Source organism: Etheostoma cragini, chromosome 5 (genome assembly GCF_013103735.1).
Source record: "Etheostoma cragini isolate CJK2018 chromosome 5, CSU_Ecrag_1.0, whole genome shotgun sequence".
NCBI lineage: Eukaryota > Metazoa > Chordata > Actinopteri > Perciformes > Percidae > Etheostoma > Etheostoma cragini.
The window spans coordinates 2871812-2891316 of NC_048411.1; the positions used below are offsets into that span (position 1 = coordinate 2871812).

At 43.1% G+C, this 19505-nt stretch overlaps 1 protein-coding gene across 7 annotated transcripts in view; it reads right to left on the reverse strand.

The window, feature by feature from the left end:
• The window catches only part of LOC117944756 (tenascin-like), an 81229-nt gene that overhangs the window by 28565 nt on the left and 33159 nt on the right, over positions 1 to 19505 (reverse strand). Inside the window, exons 1-6 of one of the 7 annotated variants that reach the window (XM_034871858.1) lie at positions 19117 to 19452; positions 7126 to 7682; positions 5183 to 6403; positions 3857 to 4120; positions 3658 to 3773; positions 2313 to 2466 (exon numbers count right to left, since the gene is read on the reverse strand). In XM_034871858.1, coding sequence (XP_034727749.1) covers positions 2313 to 2466; positions 3658 to 3773; positions 3857 to 4120; positions 5183 to 6403; positions 7126 to 7612 — 2242 coding nt within the window. In that variant the 5' untranslated portion in view covers positions 7613 to 7682; positions 19117 to 19452. Of the gene's footprint in view, positions 1 to 2312; positions 2467 to 3657; positions 3774 to 3856; positions 4121 to 5182; positions 6407 to 7125; positions 7683 to 19116; positions 19453 to 19505 lie in introns of those variants that run through there. The other 6 variants (XM_034871856.1, XM_034871863.1, XM_034871859.1 and 3 more) reach the window with 6 other exon arrangements.

A 19505-nucleotide genomic window follows, 5' to 3' on the forward strand; every position in this document is an offset into this window, starting at 1 on the left:
GTTGCTGAGAGTTAAATTAAAGCAATCTCATATTTGTCTGTTTGATGTGAAGCTGAAACCAGGAGGCTGTTAGCTTAGCTTAGCACAAAGACAGGAAACAGGGAAACAGCTGGCCTGGAATAAACCCCACAACCAGCCCCTCGGAAGCTAATCAATGTGTCTTTTGTTCATTTATAGTTCTTTATTTAAGCGTATAAAAACTAAAGAAATACACGATAACACAATATGTGGGATGAAAACCCCTGAGGGCTTGTAAATGGAACCTATCTAACAAAAATGACAAGCTGCCAATTTATAAATAATATACACAACAAACAACAAATACTAAGAATAAAATTCACAGAAGAAAAAGAAATAAAAATGGATTGGATTAAATTAGTTTATACTTCTTCCTACTCCTTTTCATGTCTATGCTGGATACTGCATTATGTGTTATGGATAATGCTTTTAATTTTTTTGTGCTTGGTTGTAATCTAATCTATACAGTTTTGTGTTTTGGTTTTATTTCATTTTGATGTCTGAAATGCATCAAATCAATCAATCAATCATCCATTGTGTGCTACTTATAAGAATAAGGGATTTGAACAACAGAGCGAGCATTGTCAATAAACTTCCTTTTTCTCTGGTTCCACTGTCGATCACAGTGTAGAAAAATCACCTAAATGTGCTCTCGCTGTAATTTACCAGCTCAGCTTTCTGCTGAGTGTGTATGCAAAGCTTATGATAGGCCTCTAATGGCCTTTCCATGCATACTTCTGTTTATCCTGGCACTGCGCAGACCATTTTCACACCATAAATAAGCAAAGAAGTGGCCTGACACACTGCTAGATGGAGCTGTCATTTATTAAACTCAGCGCTCAATGTGGTGAACATGGCTGTGCCTGTTGAATCTGCTTTGTTGAAACAGGGGTGACAACCTCTAAGACTTGCTTTTAAAGAAAACACAAATGTCCTTGTTTTAACAAATTGCTATTAAACTGGAAATCCATTTCAATTTTTACTACCTCCCTGAATTGCAACAATAAAATGAAATCTAATGAGCTGATCACACGTCGGGCTGTTTTTAATGCTCTGTTGGAGGCTGCGAGATGGATTACCTAGATACAGAACACAATGAAATTATGCAAGGTATGAAGGTGACAACCCGTTTTTGCATTTTACTTTGACAGCTCTCAGTGAGAATTTATTCAACAATAACTTCTATTTCTGGAAAATCAAGCAGTCTGCAGCACTGGGTCAGAGTTTAGATGTTTTCTCCTGCACATGTGTTTTATATACAATGGTTAGGATTAATACAAAGAAATGAAGATTAAAATCAAATTAAATATTTTATAAAATAAAAATAAAATAAAATAAGATTAAAATTTGAAGTAGCCTGTCTCTTCAATTTTTTTAGTATTTGTATTTAATTTTTACTTTTACTCGATCCACTCTATCACTGTTTCTGTGTTATAGGTGTCACGAAGCGCAAATGCATCAACACTGGTATTAATTCAGATATTATTTCAACTCTCTACTGCATATGTTGCCCCAAGGGACAGGAAGTGGTTTTAACTTAATAAATATGAGTTGTTTTTCAATGTGATAGCTGGTGACATGTCTCTAAAGTGGTTAGAATGTTGGGAACACACTTTCAGGATGTTGGCGCATGTGGTTTCATTACAGTACCATACAATTACTTACGTGTTTGACATCTACCATTAGTCATAACACTGCATTTCGTTGCCTTGTACCTGTACCTGTGTAATGACAATAAAGTTAAATCTAATCTAATCTAAACGTGTTTGAATCTAGTTACGCTACAACCATGTGCATAAGTCTCATATTGGGTTCATTCATTTAGGGTTTAAAGACTTTTTTCACATTATTACATATGGTCAGGTTTGCATTCCAAACATACAGACTATAACGTTGCAGCAGTGACGTCAACCGTTGGTTAGTGGTCATTTTGAAGCCCCGAGTTTGCATTTTGGCCTTTGCCATCTTTTTTTTTTTTTTTTTTATACATACAGTTTTTGATTAAAGCCAAGCACAAATCATGTTTGGGATATTTTAACTTCTTGAATTTCCTGTGTTTACCACTTGTCTACTGCACAAAATAGAGAAGGTGGATGGATAAACATTAATATGGGAGTAAAGAATAGAAGATCATAACATCACAACAGCCAAACAAATATAATGTTTTACTTATGGGATGCCAATCTTTTTTTCATGAATGGAGGCCTGATAACCAATTTCTCCTGCTGGAATGAAACCATTTCAGTAAGTCTAAAACAAAAGAGTGATAAGCCAGTGTGAATGTGGACCCTCACTTGTGATTACGCTCTGGGAAGCAGGCGGTCCACGCTTGTTGTTCTTCACCACCTCCAGCTTGACCTCGTACTCCTGGCCAGGGCCCAGGCCCGACTGCTCAAAGGTGGTCTCTGGACGGCCGAGGGAGTTGAGAATCTCACCATCTTCCTCTTTCTGCCAGCACCAAGAAAAAAAAAATGTCGTCAACCACTCAAGCACCACAAAGACTAGTCCTGGCATAATGTGTGGAATGGGAGGAAAAAACCCAAATCATACATAATGGCGCTCTGGGTGGCGTTTGGACTTGAGTGTTGACAGGGGACATAGTTTAATAGACTGTGGCTTTGAGTTGATCCCAGTAGTTCTGCTTGGGGAAGTTTCTATGATCACTAGGGTTGGGTGGGTTTGGTGTTTTCAGAAACCGGTGCTATAGCAATACTTTTAAAATGGTGACGTGTGTAATCGGTGCCTTAACCAATCTTTTTTTTTTAAGTTAAAAAAAGAAGAAGAAAAAAGAAGGGTACTCAGCAACAATTAGCGGCATTAAAAAATGGCTTCTTTATTGCTGAGGCCATATGGTCAAAATTAAAGATTTAATAATGCTATAATAACTATAACTTATAACAATCACTTATTTCACCAGTAAATTGCTGTTGAACGACAAAAAGAACCACCAGATGGGAAAAGGGTATTTTACAATAACTTTGAATGCACCACTAGACTACCAAACAAGGCCCCGAATTTTCTTTTGTATTCTGTGTCATTAGTACTGTTGACGCCTGCACCCTATTAGCACCGCTTTTAAGCACCCAGCCCTAATAATTTTCCTTGCTTCTGCTGAACTATGACATTTGTTATATTTTATTCTACAGAGGCTAATACATTTCCCTTTATGAGTTGGTGGAGACCAAAAAAGAGCTTAAACCGAGAAAGAATATTGGAATGGTACATTGAGGTCACCATGCGCTAAACTTCAATCAGTCTCATGATAGTGTTGCTCCATATTTGGTGGATGTGTAAACAGGTAATACTTTGCCAAAAACATCAGTACCGCGTTTCAGTACGCAACCCTAAAGAGCACTCAAAAAAGAAAATAAGGCGTTACACAAATTTTTGTCATCAAAGCCGTCAGGAAATGTTAACAGATTTGAATTTTTGCAAACTGGCTTGGCTCCATATTCCACATGTATGAGTTTAAGTCCATTACTGAATTTAAAGTCATGGGTCTGCAGTGGTTCGTATATGGTTTCTACCAGAAGAAAATGTGCATAATGATAGAGGCTGTGTTACAGTAGGCTCTAGAGTTCAACCACCTCCTAGAATACAGAAGCTCCTTTAACTTACAGTATTGTGTAACAGACTCACTGTATTTCTGAATATGAGGTTCCAGCCATCGAAAGAAATGTCCAATGGGTCCCACTGCACCTCCACTGACGTCTCCCGCACAGACTTAAACTTTAGTCCCTCAGGCTCGGGCAGATCTGGTAGGCATAGAACAAAAATCTCACTACATTTCATCTGGATTTATACACTGCATTTTGTGCCACAGAAGAGATTGACATACGTGTAGCCACCCTAGCACTGACAGGAAGACTCCTCTTGTTGTTGAGCACAGCAAAAACGCTGATCAGGTACTCCACACCAGGCTCAAGCTCCCGAATAGTGGTCATCTTCTGGTCCCCAGGCACCCGCATGTCCAGCTCCAGACCTCCAGGGGCCGTTGGCACATAGGTGATCAGGTATTCATTCACGCGCATCTCATTCGCCCAGGACACGTCCACCGTCTCTGGGGTGACCTCCACCACTGTCAGGTCCTTGGGAGGTGAGACTTTGGAGAGAGACTGGAAATCACTGATCTGTAGGGTTGTTAAATGTTTGGAACACATCTGTCTGTCAACGTCTGTGTCTAATTTCAAGCAGTTTGAATGTTGTGGAGTTATGTGCTGCACTAATCAACATTTTTGACATGAACAGTTCTGTGTAATACGAAAGCAGTCAGTCAGAGTCACAGACCCACAGAGAATCCTGCAGGGGCCCTCAGCTCTACAGAAGGTTTTTTTGTGCCTCTTTTAGCTAATTGTTACTTTTTTACAATGTTTTAGCTGTTGTAGCTGCAGCAACAAAAAAAGACTGTACACTACCTGCCAGCAGCAAACACCAGACAGACACAGTTGGAGAGCAGCTGGAGAACATAGTGTAGCGTTTTGCAGCTGACCACATGCCCTCCACCCCTCAAAGCGATGAATCAACCTGGCCCAAGAAAGAGATCTACAAGGGTTCTTTTATCCCAAATGCAATTGAACTACAGTGAAGCATAAAAGAGTAGGTGGTACACCATGGGTATGAATGCCATGTTAGTTTTACAATTAAAAGATCTTTGATCTATTAATGTGACATTTTTGTGTGTTGTGTTGATATTTTCCTTGGTAAAATAAAGGAATATGTTTCTGCTTTGGCTGAACAATAAAGTTTGTTCTATTATATTCTACAGAATCTGATACATTTCCCTCAGGAGTTGGTGGAGACCAAAGAAGAGCTTAAACTGAGAAAGAATGTTGGACTGGTACATTAAGGTCACCAGGTGCTAGACTCCAATTAGTCTCCTGACAATGTTGCTCCATAATTGCTTGATGTGTAAACAGGTAATATTTTGCCAACACATCAGTTATGTCAACTTTAAAGGGTGAGAATATGTCAAGCATGTGCTATTTTAAGCTAGTTGTAATGCTGTAAACCCAATTTGCCAAGGATTAATTTTCAGAATAAAAAATAGATCTGACTTTTGCGGCACCCATTGCTAGTATAATGAACTAGACTGTGGACTGTGTGGTCTAAATAGCACAGTGAACCTGTGGAAAGCTGCAGAGCATGAATTCATGGTCTATCTTACCCCCAGAGCAGTCCTCCCCAATGAAGCCCTCGTTGCAAACACACACTCCGTTCTCACAGTTCCCCTGGTTTTGGCAGTCTTCTGGGCAGGTCAGCATTGAGCAGTCAGGCCCGGTGAAACCTTCATAACACACACAGTTGCCATCGACGCAGTAACCTCTATCAAGACAGTTCTTGGGACACGTCTTCTCACTGCAGTCCTCACCGGCAAAACCTTTGTGACAAACACATTGCCCGTTCACACAGTGACCACGGTCCAAGCAGTCATTGGGGCAGGTCAGCTGGCCGCAGTCTTTCCCAGTGAATCCGACAAAGCACACGCACTTGCCATCCACGCATTCTCCTTGTCCCATGCAGTCTTTTGGACAAGTCTTGATGCTGCAGTCCTCCCCAGCATAGCCTTTGTTACATACGCACTGTCCGTTAACGCAGAGGCCAAGGTCTTGGCAATTGTTAAGGCAGGAGAGCTCGCTACAATCTTCGCCCTGGTATCCTATGTCACATACACATTCTCCGTTAATGCACTGGCCCCTGTTGCTGCAGTTCTCAGGGCAGGAGAGGATAGAGCAATCTTCACCCTCAAATCCTGGATCACAGATGCACTTTCCATTAAAGCAATGGCCTTTCTCATTGCAGTTCTGGGGACAGGTGAGCTTCGAGCAATCCTCTCCGCTGTAGCCGGTCTGGCACACACACTGGCCATTCACACACATGCCACGGTTGTTACAGTTGCCGGCACAAGTGAGCTCCCCGCAGTCTTCTCCAGTGTAGCCCTGTTCACAGTAGCAGGTACCATTGACGCAGCGTCCACGGTCATAGCAGTCGTTTGGACAGATGAGTTCGGAGCAGTCGTAGCCCGTCCACGGCTCGTCGCAAACACACTCATTGTCTTCGCAGCGTCCACGGCCCAGGCAGTTGTTGAGGCAGTTGGTCTGGGTGCAGTCCTGACCAATGAAGCCCTCCTCACAGAGGCAGGACCCATCTACACAGTGGCCATAGTCACCGCAGTCCAGCAGGCAGAGCTCAATACCGCAGTCGTCCCCACCAAAGCCTTCAAAGCACTCACATTTGCCATCCACACAGCGGCCCTGGTCCTGGCAGTCATTGGGGCACTCAGGTTCGGTGCAGTTGGGGCCCTTCCATCCAGGCTCACATATGCAGCTGCAGGTGTCAGTGCTCCAGTTCCCACGGCCATTACAGTAAGGCTTTGTGGACACATCACCTGCTGAGAGACAAAACAGAAAAAAGAAGTATTGTAAATAATAATATTCATGTATGTTTATTGATCCCCAGTGGGGAAATTACAATGTACACTCTGTTTTGTTAGAAGCACTACACACAGGCCTGAAATACACACACACACACACATACACACACACACACACACACACACATGCTTACACATTGATGCACAAATGGAGAGACGTCAGAGTGTGTGTGTGTGTTTGTGTTTGTGTGGGGGGGGGCATGGCAGTGCCCAGGAGGTGAAGTGGCATCTCTCCAGCTACCAATCCACCCACTACCCATTGGTCTGTGCAGGGACTTGAACCAGCGACCCTCCAAACCAACTCCCTACGGACTGAGGTACTGCCAACCCCACAGCTATGTGATTCAAATCGTTCTGTAAAACATGTGCAATACATCCTCTAACCCCAACCACTAAGCTATAAGGCAACTTGTCCTATTTCTAATTAATAGTGTTTAATGGATATGAGGCTATAGCCACATTCTATATATGTTGTCTATTTATATTGATATACCACCTATTTTTTTATTTTTTTTTATAGGATTGGCGGGACCAACTTTTGAAATTGTGTGCAGCATTTCTTACCTTATATGAAATCTGTATTCATGACCTTTCGGCTCTCAAACACAAATTGCAGGAAGCACTTTAGAAAAAGATTGCACATAGATGAATTACAGTATAAGGTATAGTAGACCTACCGGTAACCTGAGCTCCACAGCAGCCTGCCCCACTGCTGCACTGCTCTCTCAGACTAGACAGCTCGGACTCCAGCATCTCCAGTCGGTTCAGGATGTCCTTGATATCGGGCGCTTGGTTGTCACAGCCGCATGCCTGCTTGGGGATATTGATGCGGTGGGTGAAAACGATCTGATTGTCACCGTCCACTGTGTGCTCCATATGCTCGCTGTTCTGCATGTCCATCGGGGCACTCTTGTGTTTGAGCTCAGAGTCACCGGGCGAGTCCAGGTCCACAGAGCAGAGAGACGTGGAGGGTACATTGATGTTGTAGACGTGGTTGAACACCACCGGTTGGTCGGGGTGGGGCACCGTGATGTTCTCCTGGGTTTTCTTGGGCATCAAAGCCTCTCTACGGTGGCGGATGACCTTCTTGACCAGGCCGGCAGTGGAGAGTTGGAAGATCATGGCCACGGTCAGGCCGCATAACAGAAAGCCTTTCATTCCCATGATGACACCGTGGAACTACTTCTCAGAAAGTAGCAGACTAGAGTCTGTTCAGGTAGCAAGTGTTCTTGTCCTGCATCAAAGAAGGACAAAAAGAAGGAAAAAATGAACAAGATCACCTATTCCAGACACCTGTCACATAGTTCTTTTTCATTCAACACTTACAACACAGAGCAATCCTCACAGATTTCTGTTTGTACCTTTGTGGTTTGCCCTTGCAGTTCAAGATAGAATGGTACACACACACGCACACACACACACACACACACACACACACAGGGGGCTATAGCCGGACTGAAATATTATAGTATCCCACTGAAAAGCAATTAACCTTCTTCTTTTGCCCCTAACAAAAGTCATATCCTGGTGCTGCATCTGACCCACTTTGGCCCCCCCCCCCCCCCTTGTCTCAGAGGAGGAGAAACACACTTAGCCGATGACATCGGCGCATTCTTCTTACAATTCCTCCAAGGAGCTACTGCATGGGTGGTATGTGACCTTGGTGATTTGAAGCTTTCTTTTTCTGACCATGCTGAGAAAGGTCGCCAGGAACACCTGCATGGTGGGGAGCCTGCTGTAGTCCAGACCACTAGCCAAGCTGACAGATTACTACCGATGTATGGTCGAATCCACCATCTGTGGACTTGTTGTAAAGCTCAGAGGTCTGCACAAACTGTCAGGTCAGCATTCCCGTACTCTCTGACGGCCACTGGGTTTTTATTTATTTCTGTAACGTGATTCTGTTTGCTTTCACCAAATGCTTCAGAGACACAGTTCTTTTAAAAGGTCTGCTGGAGAACGGTTGTGGCATTGAAGCCGACCCTAAAACATGACCTGTTTTTTTCTTGCAGTTTGATCTTAGCAAAAAATTAAACATACAGGTTGGTTAAAAGTATGTCCTTGTCGCATACAACGTCTGTCACACCTAACCTTTACTGTTATGTATGAAAACAAGGACTGACTAAAAGCATTTTGTTTCTCTAATAATCACTGTAAATGGACTGTTCTTATACATGTTTTCTAGTCTTAACGACTACTCAAAGCTCTGTTACATAGTACAGGAACCATTCACACACATTCACACACTGTGGCCAAGGCTGCTGTACAAGGTGCCACCTGCTCATCAGATACACACTCACACACATTCACACTCTGATGGGGCAGCATCGGGGGCAACTCGGGGTTCAGTGTCTTGCCCAAGGACACTTCAACATGGAAGTGCAGGGCCAGGGATCAAACCCACAACCTTCAGATTGGCAGGCAACCACTACCACCGAGCCACAGATGAGAGACTAATAAAATACTTGGCCTGTTTGCATTGGTACCAAAAGTTAGAACAAATTATGAAAACAGATTTCATGCATGGCAGTGTCTGGCTCTCTGAGTTTATATAAAACTCTTCCTAGCCCACCTAATCAGAGAGATGCTGACGCCAATCATTTCCTACCTCTAATAAATTCCAATGTGTGTCTTGGCTGCTCCAAAGGTTAATAGCAGCTGTTAGCTGCCAACATGAAACTGTCTGAATAAGCATAGAGCCTGTGGTGGAATATGTATGAAGGGGTTTTATTTTGTGGATGCAATCAAAGTACAGGGTGTCTTTGAGCGTGGCACAGTCAGCAGGTAATATTCCAGGAAGAGGTGCTTGGTCTCTGACGTGTGATTAGGCAAGCTGACAGCCCAGCATGGAGGGATCCCACGGCTTCAGCCCCCCCACACCCCTGCACCCTCCCCATCCCAATGATTAGACAGACAGGGATGAGTGCCTCCATGATGGGCAGACTGTAAAAGTGCTAATGTGGCTTGCTGACGGGAGCGCTAAGGATCTGGGCCCTCAGGGGTGTCCCCCTCCCTCCCCCCTGCCACCCTCTGTCTCCCCCTAACACACTATGTCACACATGCACATCCACACACACACCAATACAGTCACGCCGCTGTGCCCAAGCATCACAAACTAGGGATTAAATCAACAAAATAGCCAGAAAATTGCTTTGAGTCGCTGCTAAGGTTTTAGTTCTGGGCCGATGGTTGGCTTTCTCACTTTGAAGGCTGGCTGCTCTCCACATGGACCTCTGAGCGAGGCAATCCTGACAGACCAAAGCGCACTTTGTTTAAGAATTTCTGGCTCTGGCAAAACTCTTTAGCTTTATTCAGAAATAGATGAAATAGATGAGTAGAAACTTCCAAAAGCTCAGGGACAAAATCTAATTTTAACCTTTACCCTCTTAGCTGCAGTCTACCACTCTTTAATATGAAGCAGAACAATCACAATAAGAGAATCTGAGTGTGACCCTGAGAACCACAGGGCTGATCCCTTTGGACTTCCTTCATGAGCACCCTGTGGCCCTGGCACTATGCTAATTCAGATGGTTGCTGGCACTGCAGACACAGACTTGATACAATCTGACTGCTGCTGCTTTCTTATTCCCTTACTTGGTTTTGCTGTATAGTTAGCTTCTCAAAACAGCAACAAAGCTTGTTGTCTGCCTTGTGATCGAATGCGAGGCAAATGTCTCCCAGGGGAGACCTGCTGGCACACATGCATTTGGTGCAACGGATCTAAAGGACCCTGTTGTGAATGAGGGAAACACATGAAGTGTTAAACCTCACACAGTGGAGATCTGGAAAGGCTTTATAGATCCAGTTGGCGTCCATTTCAAAAGTGATTATTTCCTCGCCAGGAATGTTTAATACATTTATAGTAATTTGTTTAAAGTTACGGGTTGCTCCAATCAAAGGGCAAACCTAAAACCGTGACCTTGCCCTAAATGTGACCCACCCCTATCCATGTATCCTATTAATGAACCACGTTCATTAATAACACGTCTATGTACACACGTGCAACATGCATGTCAGTGGTACTCACGACCCTTATAACAAAAGTTGATACTCAACAGCATTTACACAGAAGTGAATGGTTCCATCCCTGGTTTTCCCATCAATATAACGTCAAAAACATCCCTTCTTCCTCACAGAAACAAGTTTTTTCCAGCATGTCCCTGTTTATGCATTATGCAAGTCTATAACCGTGAACCCTGTCACATCAAAAGAAGAACCAAAGACATCAAGAGGAGAGTAAAACCATTGTAGTCCAGTCAGCACAAATCCCCAGAAGGTACTTAATACCCCCAGTCTTAATGCAGGGCTCTACCACTTAGCATTGATCTGGTTTGCATTTGAACAGTAGGGTTTGAATGGAAATAAATAAGTCCTCTGTGGCTGATTACTTTACCAGTGTTATCCTTTTCTCCTTTTAGACACAACTATTACTTTCAGTTGAGAGATTGATGAGCAGACTTTCTTTCCGGGGATGGTTGCAGGCATCGTAAGTTTCTTTTAAACCTATGCTGAATAACGTGGGCGTTTTTTTAGTTGACCTTTGCAGAGATTGCCATATGGCAGAAAACTGTTCCTCAGCAGGCAGCAGCTATCTGTTCTGATGAGAAAATACTATTTGTTTGGCACCACAGAAAGGCAAGTTTTATCAGAAACACACAATGTGTGGTAGTGATTAAAAGCCCACCAACATGTGCAGTCAGTGCTTTAACGACAGTAAAAGAAAGATTTGCTAACCATCAAGATAATGGTAACAGTGAGTGTGAAGAGACAATACAGCTGCTCTCCGATAACTCAACAACAAACAAACTGAATAATGAAGCGCCGTGCCCCCTTTGGTGTGTAAATATTCAATGACTACCACTACAACTCAAGTCCCAAGACTGTATGTTAAACAGTTTTGATCGGATGCACATGCTTTCTTTTCATTTCTGAAGAATTTATCAAGCTTGCCTAGTTTTGTAGGTCACCCAGGACAAAAACACAGCTTGCCTTCTTTGGTACAATATCAGAATGTGGGTCGTTGGTGTGAGGACTGAATGAGGGGTTATTGTCTGGGGCTCTTTTTACCTTGCGATACTGTCACACTTTAACAAGGGAAAGTAACCATTAAATGGGCCTCTGTCACAATCATCAAATCCCAATGAGGTCATATCTCAAAGAAGGGCAAATCTACAACAATTGCAATGTGCTGATGAACATATTTATTACAATCAACTTGCCTTCAAGGCAAAAGAAACCTCCCACTAAAGTCCTGAGTGAGAGCAGGTGAATATTGATTCGGAGCCTGTATCCGCACCAAGGTCAGCCGCAGAGATAGAGACTCGCTGAGGACAGCACTCTGGTTCTGAGTTATAATCATCAAACACAGAAATGAATTTCCAGGAAGAGGGATAGCTTGAGATGACTGGTCGTCGCGTGATAGATGGACCGTTGTTGCTGCTTCTCAGAAAAGGTTTTTCAGATTTTATCACCTCACGCTCTGGAAGACACACACCGTTTTTCACTCTCAATCTTTTATAACTGACGTTATAAAAAACCTGAACTGCTGTCCCTGTTGTGCTGTACTACACAAAACCTCAATGGCAGAATAAAGAAGTGAACTGCTGGCTCAATGGCTGAGGAGATGCAGTGTTAGAAAACAAAAGGCATTCAGTTTTGACTCATTTTATGTGAGGGAACTGATTGAGCAGGTAAGACAAGTGCAGGATTTGGTTCTGACATGGCAGTGATGTGGTCAGGCCACGGTACTGGGACACAGCTGATTGGGTGAACAGAGCCTCCTCTCAAATCTGCTTATCGGGAAAATCCTCCAGCTTCGCTCTTGATTTCCAAATCAAGTAAGGTGCAGCAGGTGAGACCAACATGAACACCTATCACAAACATCTCCCGAGCTCAATCATCTGTCATGTCTAAGGTCATGGAAGAACAACATCTGTTAAGTATAAAGCTTCACTGCAAAATATGTCTCTACAAATTTCTTTGTCTCCAATTGTGACTTTCAAATCATCTTCGAGGAATTTCCCCCTTACATACCACTCGCTAAACCCCGTCTAGATGCTGCTCTCCTCATTACGTTCTACACACACGCCGAAGGGCGTCTTTTTCGTCGAATCAGACGCTGACAGCCACTGTCCAGACGTCTGTATTTCACACGTTCGGAGTGAGAATGCGTTGATTGTTAACTAAACCCATGTAGAAAAGCGTCCAGTGTGTGATTTTAACAAAGTGTGCGTCAGTCACCTTGTAGCGGTCTGCATCATCTGTGCAGCCAGTGTTAAATTAAAAGTGTTTGTGCGTGTCACTGGGCAAGCTCTGACCAATGGAAGCCAAAATAAAAACGGACACACCACGCAATTGACATGCTCACAGAACGCAGCATACATGCCACAAAGGTACTTGAATTATCATGAATTCATGCATGAATTCATTGACGTCTGTTTCACTATGCATTATGTACTCAATGACTTGTGCATTACTGCATTCCTTAATATCCCATGAATCATCAGGAACTGACGTGTTCATAGTCAATCATTCGGGACCTCATACATGAACAAAACTACTGCATTATGTATGCACCTTAGCTAAGGCTGTAGTTGATGTGTTGTTCATGCATGACGTCATGAATGAAAGGCTATGAACTCATGTCAATTCCTGATAATTTACAATTCATGAATTAATGAAATTAAAATGTTGTTACCATCACTTTAGTTCAAGCCGTTTAGCGGCAGTTCAGAATAATTCGTTAAGTGCCTTGCAATGAAAAATAACTTTTCACAAAGTTTTTCCCAAGTTCAGCGGGTGCACTTTTTCCAAAACAATGCTTTAATTCTGAAAAAAAAAGTTGGTCCCACACAAAACTCACTCAATGTCTTTTAATATTATTTCTTAGATATGTAAGCTACATACCAAGAAAAGTAGTGAATATGAACTGAGATCCCCCGTTATGTTGTGAGCAGTTGGCCTACGTGAGCTGTTGAAAAAATGGCGTCTAATATGTCTGTATCTAACCTGCATGGGCTGGCACGTGTTCACGTTAAAAAGTGTGTGCGTTCACGAGCACTACGGTCAAGTGCAAAGTGTCCCGGTTTTAGTTCTGGGAAACGAAACTAATTACAATTACTAAGTAATTACTTACTTTTTTTGTTTGGAAATGCGCTGTTTCATCGAGGTCTTCTAACAATTGTAGCCCATCCAGAGGCTTTTTTAATCTATGATGGAATTACAGTGTCTTAAATGGTCTTTGTAACATTACTAAATGATTATGAATCAAGTTGCGCTCGATGAATAGCTGAGAGCTAGCCTTTTCCAGAGACTTCTTCTGTGTCTTCCAACCCCTTCCAGAACCTTGGAATTCTGACCATGAAGATGGGACTTTTCGAGCCTGTGCGGAGACTATGCGTGCAGTTCCAAGACAATAAATGAAAAGATGAAGTTGCCCAAATTTCGTGTCAATTGAAACAGCCATGCGGGAGGAGAGGGATGGACTTAAAAAATGCTGCAAGGTAACAGCCGATCCTATTTTCTGCTCTATTGGGGCTACAGTTTAGCATAAGTTCCAACGATGTAGCATGCACCTCTGATTTGTTATGAATTCTTTAAGTTTTAAAGTTCAAGATGGCTTTTTTAGCACCACCATCAAGACTATTAGCACACAAATTGCACTGATTAAGTGCAGCATGGGTCAGGGCCAAAGTTTGGTGAGGTTTCATGCATGGGAAACATGGATTTCTTAGGAGGAAGACGAATAAGAAGAAGAAGAATACAGGCAAAATTAACAGGGTCCACGCAGGTTCCCTGCTCAGCCCCTAATTATATTCATCTTCTGACAAAGCTTCTTTGCCGTTAAAAAATTAAATGTTATGTTATCCCCTTTCGCACTTAACAAATCTGAATGTAGGCACTAATATGATATCAATAAAGCATATTAATATTTCACGTTCATATCATTATGTTACAGATCGTAAAACATAAATAGTAATTTGACTTGTTAAACAGATATGAAATGGGGAATATACTCTCTTTTCGAGGGATGAAAAGAAGGCTGTGCTGATTGGCTCCCCTCTGTGACCCCATTGGATCTGATGACACAGATAACGGGGGAGTGGGGGGGGGGTTAGTGTGTTCATGGCTGATAAGGCAGATGGGGAGGCTGGATCTGAAATACCGGCAGAAACACTTATCTGGATACTCGGAGGGAGCGCCGTGCCAAGGCTGAGTCCTATCGCACTCACAGAACCGCCACAGTGCTTTGGAGCCAGAGCTGACATGTCTGACTGATACCGTCCCAAAAAAAGTCTATTTCCTCAACCAAAACCAATTCCGACTTTGACACTTAGATATTGAGAAAACGAATGGGGAGCGCTCACTGGCTCAATCGCACAGCAGACAGTCAAACCTCAATTTAGTTTTTACTGCATTGGGATTTATCTCGGCGCGCGCCCTGAGGCCCATCCATATTCTTTATGGCTCTTTCCCTGCGGCGCCTCCGTCTAGTGCTACTGTTCTCCCTGGGTCCAGATGGAGAGGTTGGAATCTAGTCATTGTTCATGAGCTTTTGAACATGCTGGGTACTGGTGACCTACTGTTTATTAGAGAACCCCTGTGTGGTGTGGAGACTTGGCAGCCTCGTGTGCAGGCGGCCTTTACAGCACATCCACCTGCTGTTTTTCTCCAGGCACTTGTAATTGTGTAGCCCTCCGTTCTACCTATTTTCTCCCCTCAGACTGCAATTACTGCAAAAATCTGGCTTGTACTTGCCTGCTGCCTGTGTCGTAATGCTGCACAGATGTATTGATGTCGACTCGTCTAAGCTTACCATGTAACTAACATCTTCATCTCAGGTAATCAGCTGCAAGGAGAGAGCACCATCTCAAGAGAGTGTTTGGCTCGCTTATACAGTATAGCATCACTGTTACTTTTTGTGGTACTTACTTCTAGCAAACAGTTTTTGCTTATTCGTACCAAACGACACCATTTTTAATCTGGAGAACAGAAAATCCCCTTTTTCTATGTGAAATAGGTAACTAGAATAGGACTAGAATGTTAGTGGATCTACCATTCTAGTCGTACAGTGACTAGAAGGGTAAATCCAGATATTGGAGGAAGACATTACCGAGAAAGTGCAAGGAATGCTGAATAAAAACGTAAGAGGACTTTGCAAGGCCTTTCCAAGACTGCATATTTCAGCACTTTACACTGGAGGTTTATTGGTTGCTTCCATTCAAACAGGATGGAAAGGAGTGTTTTCTCTCCACTATAACTGGGAGCGAGTGTGTTGGCGGTGATACCCGGACATCTGTTTGTCCTTGTTTGTGATGAAAGCCCGAAGCGTGTTGCGTGTCCAAATTGGGAATGCCTTTCATTCAGACACTTGTATGAGCCTAATGACCCCGGTCCCCAGGGTCGGCTCTTCATTGGCTTCCCTGGTTTTTTACTATTTTCCCCAATTTAAATTGTCTGCCCCTCTCAAAAGGGCCCCCGTCTTGTTCTAAGAACATCATGGCTCATGCATTCCAATGTGCGAGGTCACTAGTGGAGGCAAAGTGTCAGAGCGAATTGTCTACCACATGTGTTCATCTATTGGATGCCTCCAATGAAGGGGCGGCCAATACAAAGCCATCCCAGATCCCACAGCTCCAAGACTCCTTTCCCGTCGCACATTAGCATCGAAGAACCATTTAAAACCATCTGGGATGCTTTAAAACACTGGATTTCTTTGAGGGGGTCTATGTTCCGATGTGATGAGTAATCTGACTGGGCTTGAGTGGGACACAGGGAAAGACTATGGTGAGTTTGGGGCAATATTACCATCATTGGTGCATGACAAATGTGTTTGAACAATATTGTGTGGAAATCCAAGCCAACAATTTTGGAATATTAATTTCATTGATCTGATTTTCTTAAAATCTACGTCATGTACAAAAAGTGACATCAACTACAACTGTAGCTGAGGCAGAAGTTTTGTAGGTATTTGGCACTAGAGGAAAAGTCAGGAGGAGTCATCCTCTGGGAACCATGAATCTATGAAGAAAATGCTTGTATTTTCTATTCTTCAGGCAGTAATTTAAGTTGTATGGCTTGACCGTCCTCTCTTCACTGTGCTGATTGTGTCTTTTGGTTCACCCAGATTCATACTGAGAACCATCTGGACCCCTGTGCTTATAGAAACTGGGCAGCACAGTCCAGGTGAAAACATCCAAAGACGTACTAAAAAGCTATGTGAAATCTGACTAGGTGACTGAACATTACAATATCTAAAGATGGAATGTCTAAACATTCAACAGTGACAATGTTAAAGAAGAGAGACAGGGGGAAGGGCCGGAGAGGATGCAACAGTGTTCATTTAGTCCAACCAGAGCATATCTGTATCCCTCCTGAGTATAGCAAGGCTCATCTGAAAATACCCTCGAGGAGCTAAGTGGGGTCAAAGACAGTCACCCTCTCAGAGCGCTTTGTGGGGCATGGAGCGTTGGGAACTAACAGCTGTCCAAACAAAGGCTTGTTCCCCACTCATCGTTGTGCCAAGTGTCACCGTCAGTGGCTACTTCATAGTGTAGCCAAAGCTTTATGAAACATTAATGCACCAAGCCTGCGCTGCCACCAACAATCAGACAGCAGAAATGCATAAATAATCAGCCAAATCTCCAGTATCTCCATGTTCCAGTATGCTTAGGTTGAAATAAATCATGTCAAGACAAACATCTTCCAAGAGATATGTCCGATGGACCGAGTGATCCAGTGAACCTGAAGTGCAAGCTGCTGACACTCAGCCAGGCTCCTTCATTGTGTCTGCATCTCCGCATCATACACATTCACCATCCAGCAGACGCTGCCCTGGTATCCTGTGGGTCTCCTCCATCACAGCCCACCTCATATCTCCACACTGATCCCCCCCATTTACTCTCTCTCGCTAAGATACACGGTACATACTGTATGAGTTCCAACATCAGGCACCATGAGGATACGATTTTCAAATAGTTACAGGGTATACAGTGTAAATCTGTGAAGCCTGCAATAAAACCCTGCCTTAGAGACCTGCTAACTTAGCTCAAGAATCCCATTAGCTTCCAGTGGAGAATCCCACTGTGGGCTGGATACAGATTTTGGAGACTAAGAGATTAAGATTTGACGCTAAAAACTCTGACTGAATGTATAAATGAATGTAGAGACCATGTAAAAGTTGAAACCATAGGCAGTAAAACACACTCTCCTCAATGCAACACACTCCGGGGATGGTCTGGCATGACCAGGAGCTTTTGTGGCTAATGTTAGGAAACCTTATCCAGACATGCCTGTGTAACTGATACTCCAAAACATCACTAATGACTCTTCTTTACTTGTGCTGCTCTTACGCTGGATTTTTTAGTTTACCAGCAGCACATATGGTCATAGAGGACGCTGTTAGGCAAAAGTTACATTTGCATTACATTGCATTACATTACCTCGTTTGAATTGTTACAATTGATGGACAGTATGCAGCAGTTGACAACATGCCAGAAAATATATATTTACTGTCATCCATATCAGTGAATACCATCTTATTAACTAATCCATAAAAACATCCTTTATTTTATGATGTCTAACTCTACAATCTCAACTGACACATCACATGAAGCTGACCTACAGATAGGAGACTGGGAAGCACATGTAGAAAGTGTGTGTGTGTGTGTGTGTGTGTGTGTGTGTGTGTGTGTGTGTGTGTGTGTGTGTGTGTGTGTTGGAGATCTGGGAAAGGAAACAACCAGCAGCATCTAATGCAGAGCAGCTGTCTGTCTCCTGGGTTACACAGGCCTACTGTCTGCTGGCAACCATAAAGTGTACAGCTGGAGGTACTCCGGCAAGCAACACAAACACACACACACACACACACACACACACACACAAAAACACACACACACACACTAACCCTACCCATGTCTCTACTGTCCTATCAGCATTAATGCAAGCCGGAGAATTCATCTGATCATCATGGACCTCCATCTCTGAACACACTCTTTTTACTGTAACTGCTCTGCTGATGAATAGGAAACAGCCAGTGAAAGGAAAACTTTGACAGTAAAAGATAATTGGCACCCAGGTGCAGTCAGTAAAGAAACAAATGAAGCCGGTCTTTTCAGTCCTCGCTTGTAAAACATGATGAATTACAGAAGCTTCGATGGATGGAAAAAATATTTTTTTTTTATTGCAAACATCAGCCACATTCTTAACTGGCAATAATATTAATCAATTACTAGTCAGTCACAGGAATTTATCAAGCAAGTTTTTGAAAGGGGAAATAATATTAACCTTATTAATTAACTTAATTTTGGCCTTTCACACAACAGTAATTTGAAGATGATGTTCTCATAATTTCAGAATAGCATTTTATTTTACTGTTTTAACAACATTTTGTAAATTAAACAATTATAATCAACAGAAGAAACGCTAATATTCTCAATCCCCACCTGAGATTTCATCAAAATGACTAAAATAGAAAATAATCACTCCAGAAAGTTGAAATGTCAACTTATATAAAAGTAGAAATAAGCTGGGAGAATGGAGTTATAGAAGTTATAAAGTTGCAAGCTTTGTATTCATTTTTCTCAATGATGGTAATTAAAGCAATCAGCCCATTCCTCCTGCTCCCATTGGAACACAGCGGCTCCATGCAGGTAAGGAAGGTGACTTACCGCACAATGCCCACAGCTTCTCCACTCACTAGAAAATGGAAGCAGAAACAGTGTTGAAGAGCGCCTTATCAGCCAGCCCCGATCCAAATGTTCTCAGCAGTGTGTATCTCTCAGAGCGCTGACAGCTCTGTCATCTTCCCTCCGCTCTCTGTTCTCTTACAGCGGTTACTCGAGTCTACCTAGAGAGCCGGCTGATGCTGTGCTGCCAGTGAGGAGAAAGAGAGAGAGAGAGAGATAGTTCCCTTTCTCTTGAACAGTAGCCCCTCTGCGGTCAGACTCCACTCCCACCTACTGCTCTCTTAAATGCCCCCCACCCATTCAACCCTCCTCAGTATTGTGACTGAAAGCGAAGGAGCTGAAACAGGACGCCTCAAGGCTGGAGAGAAAGA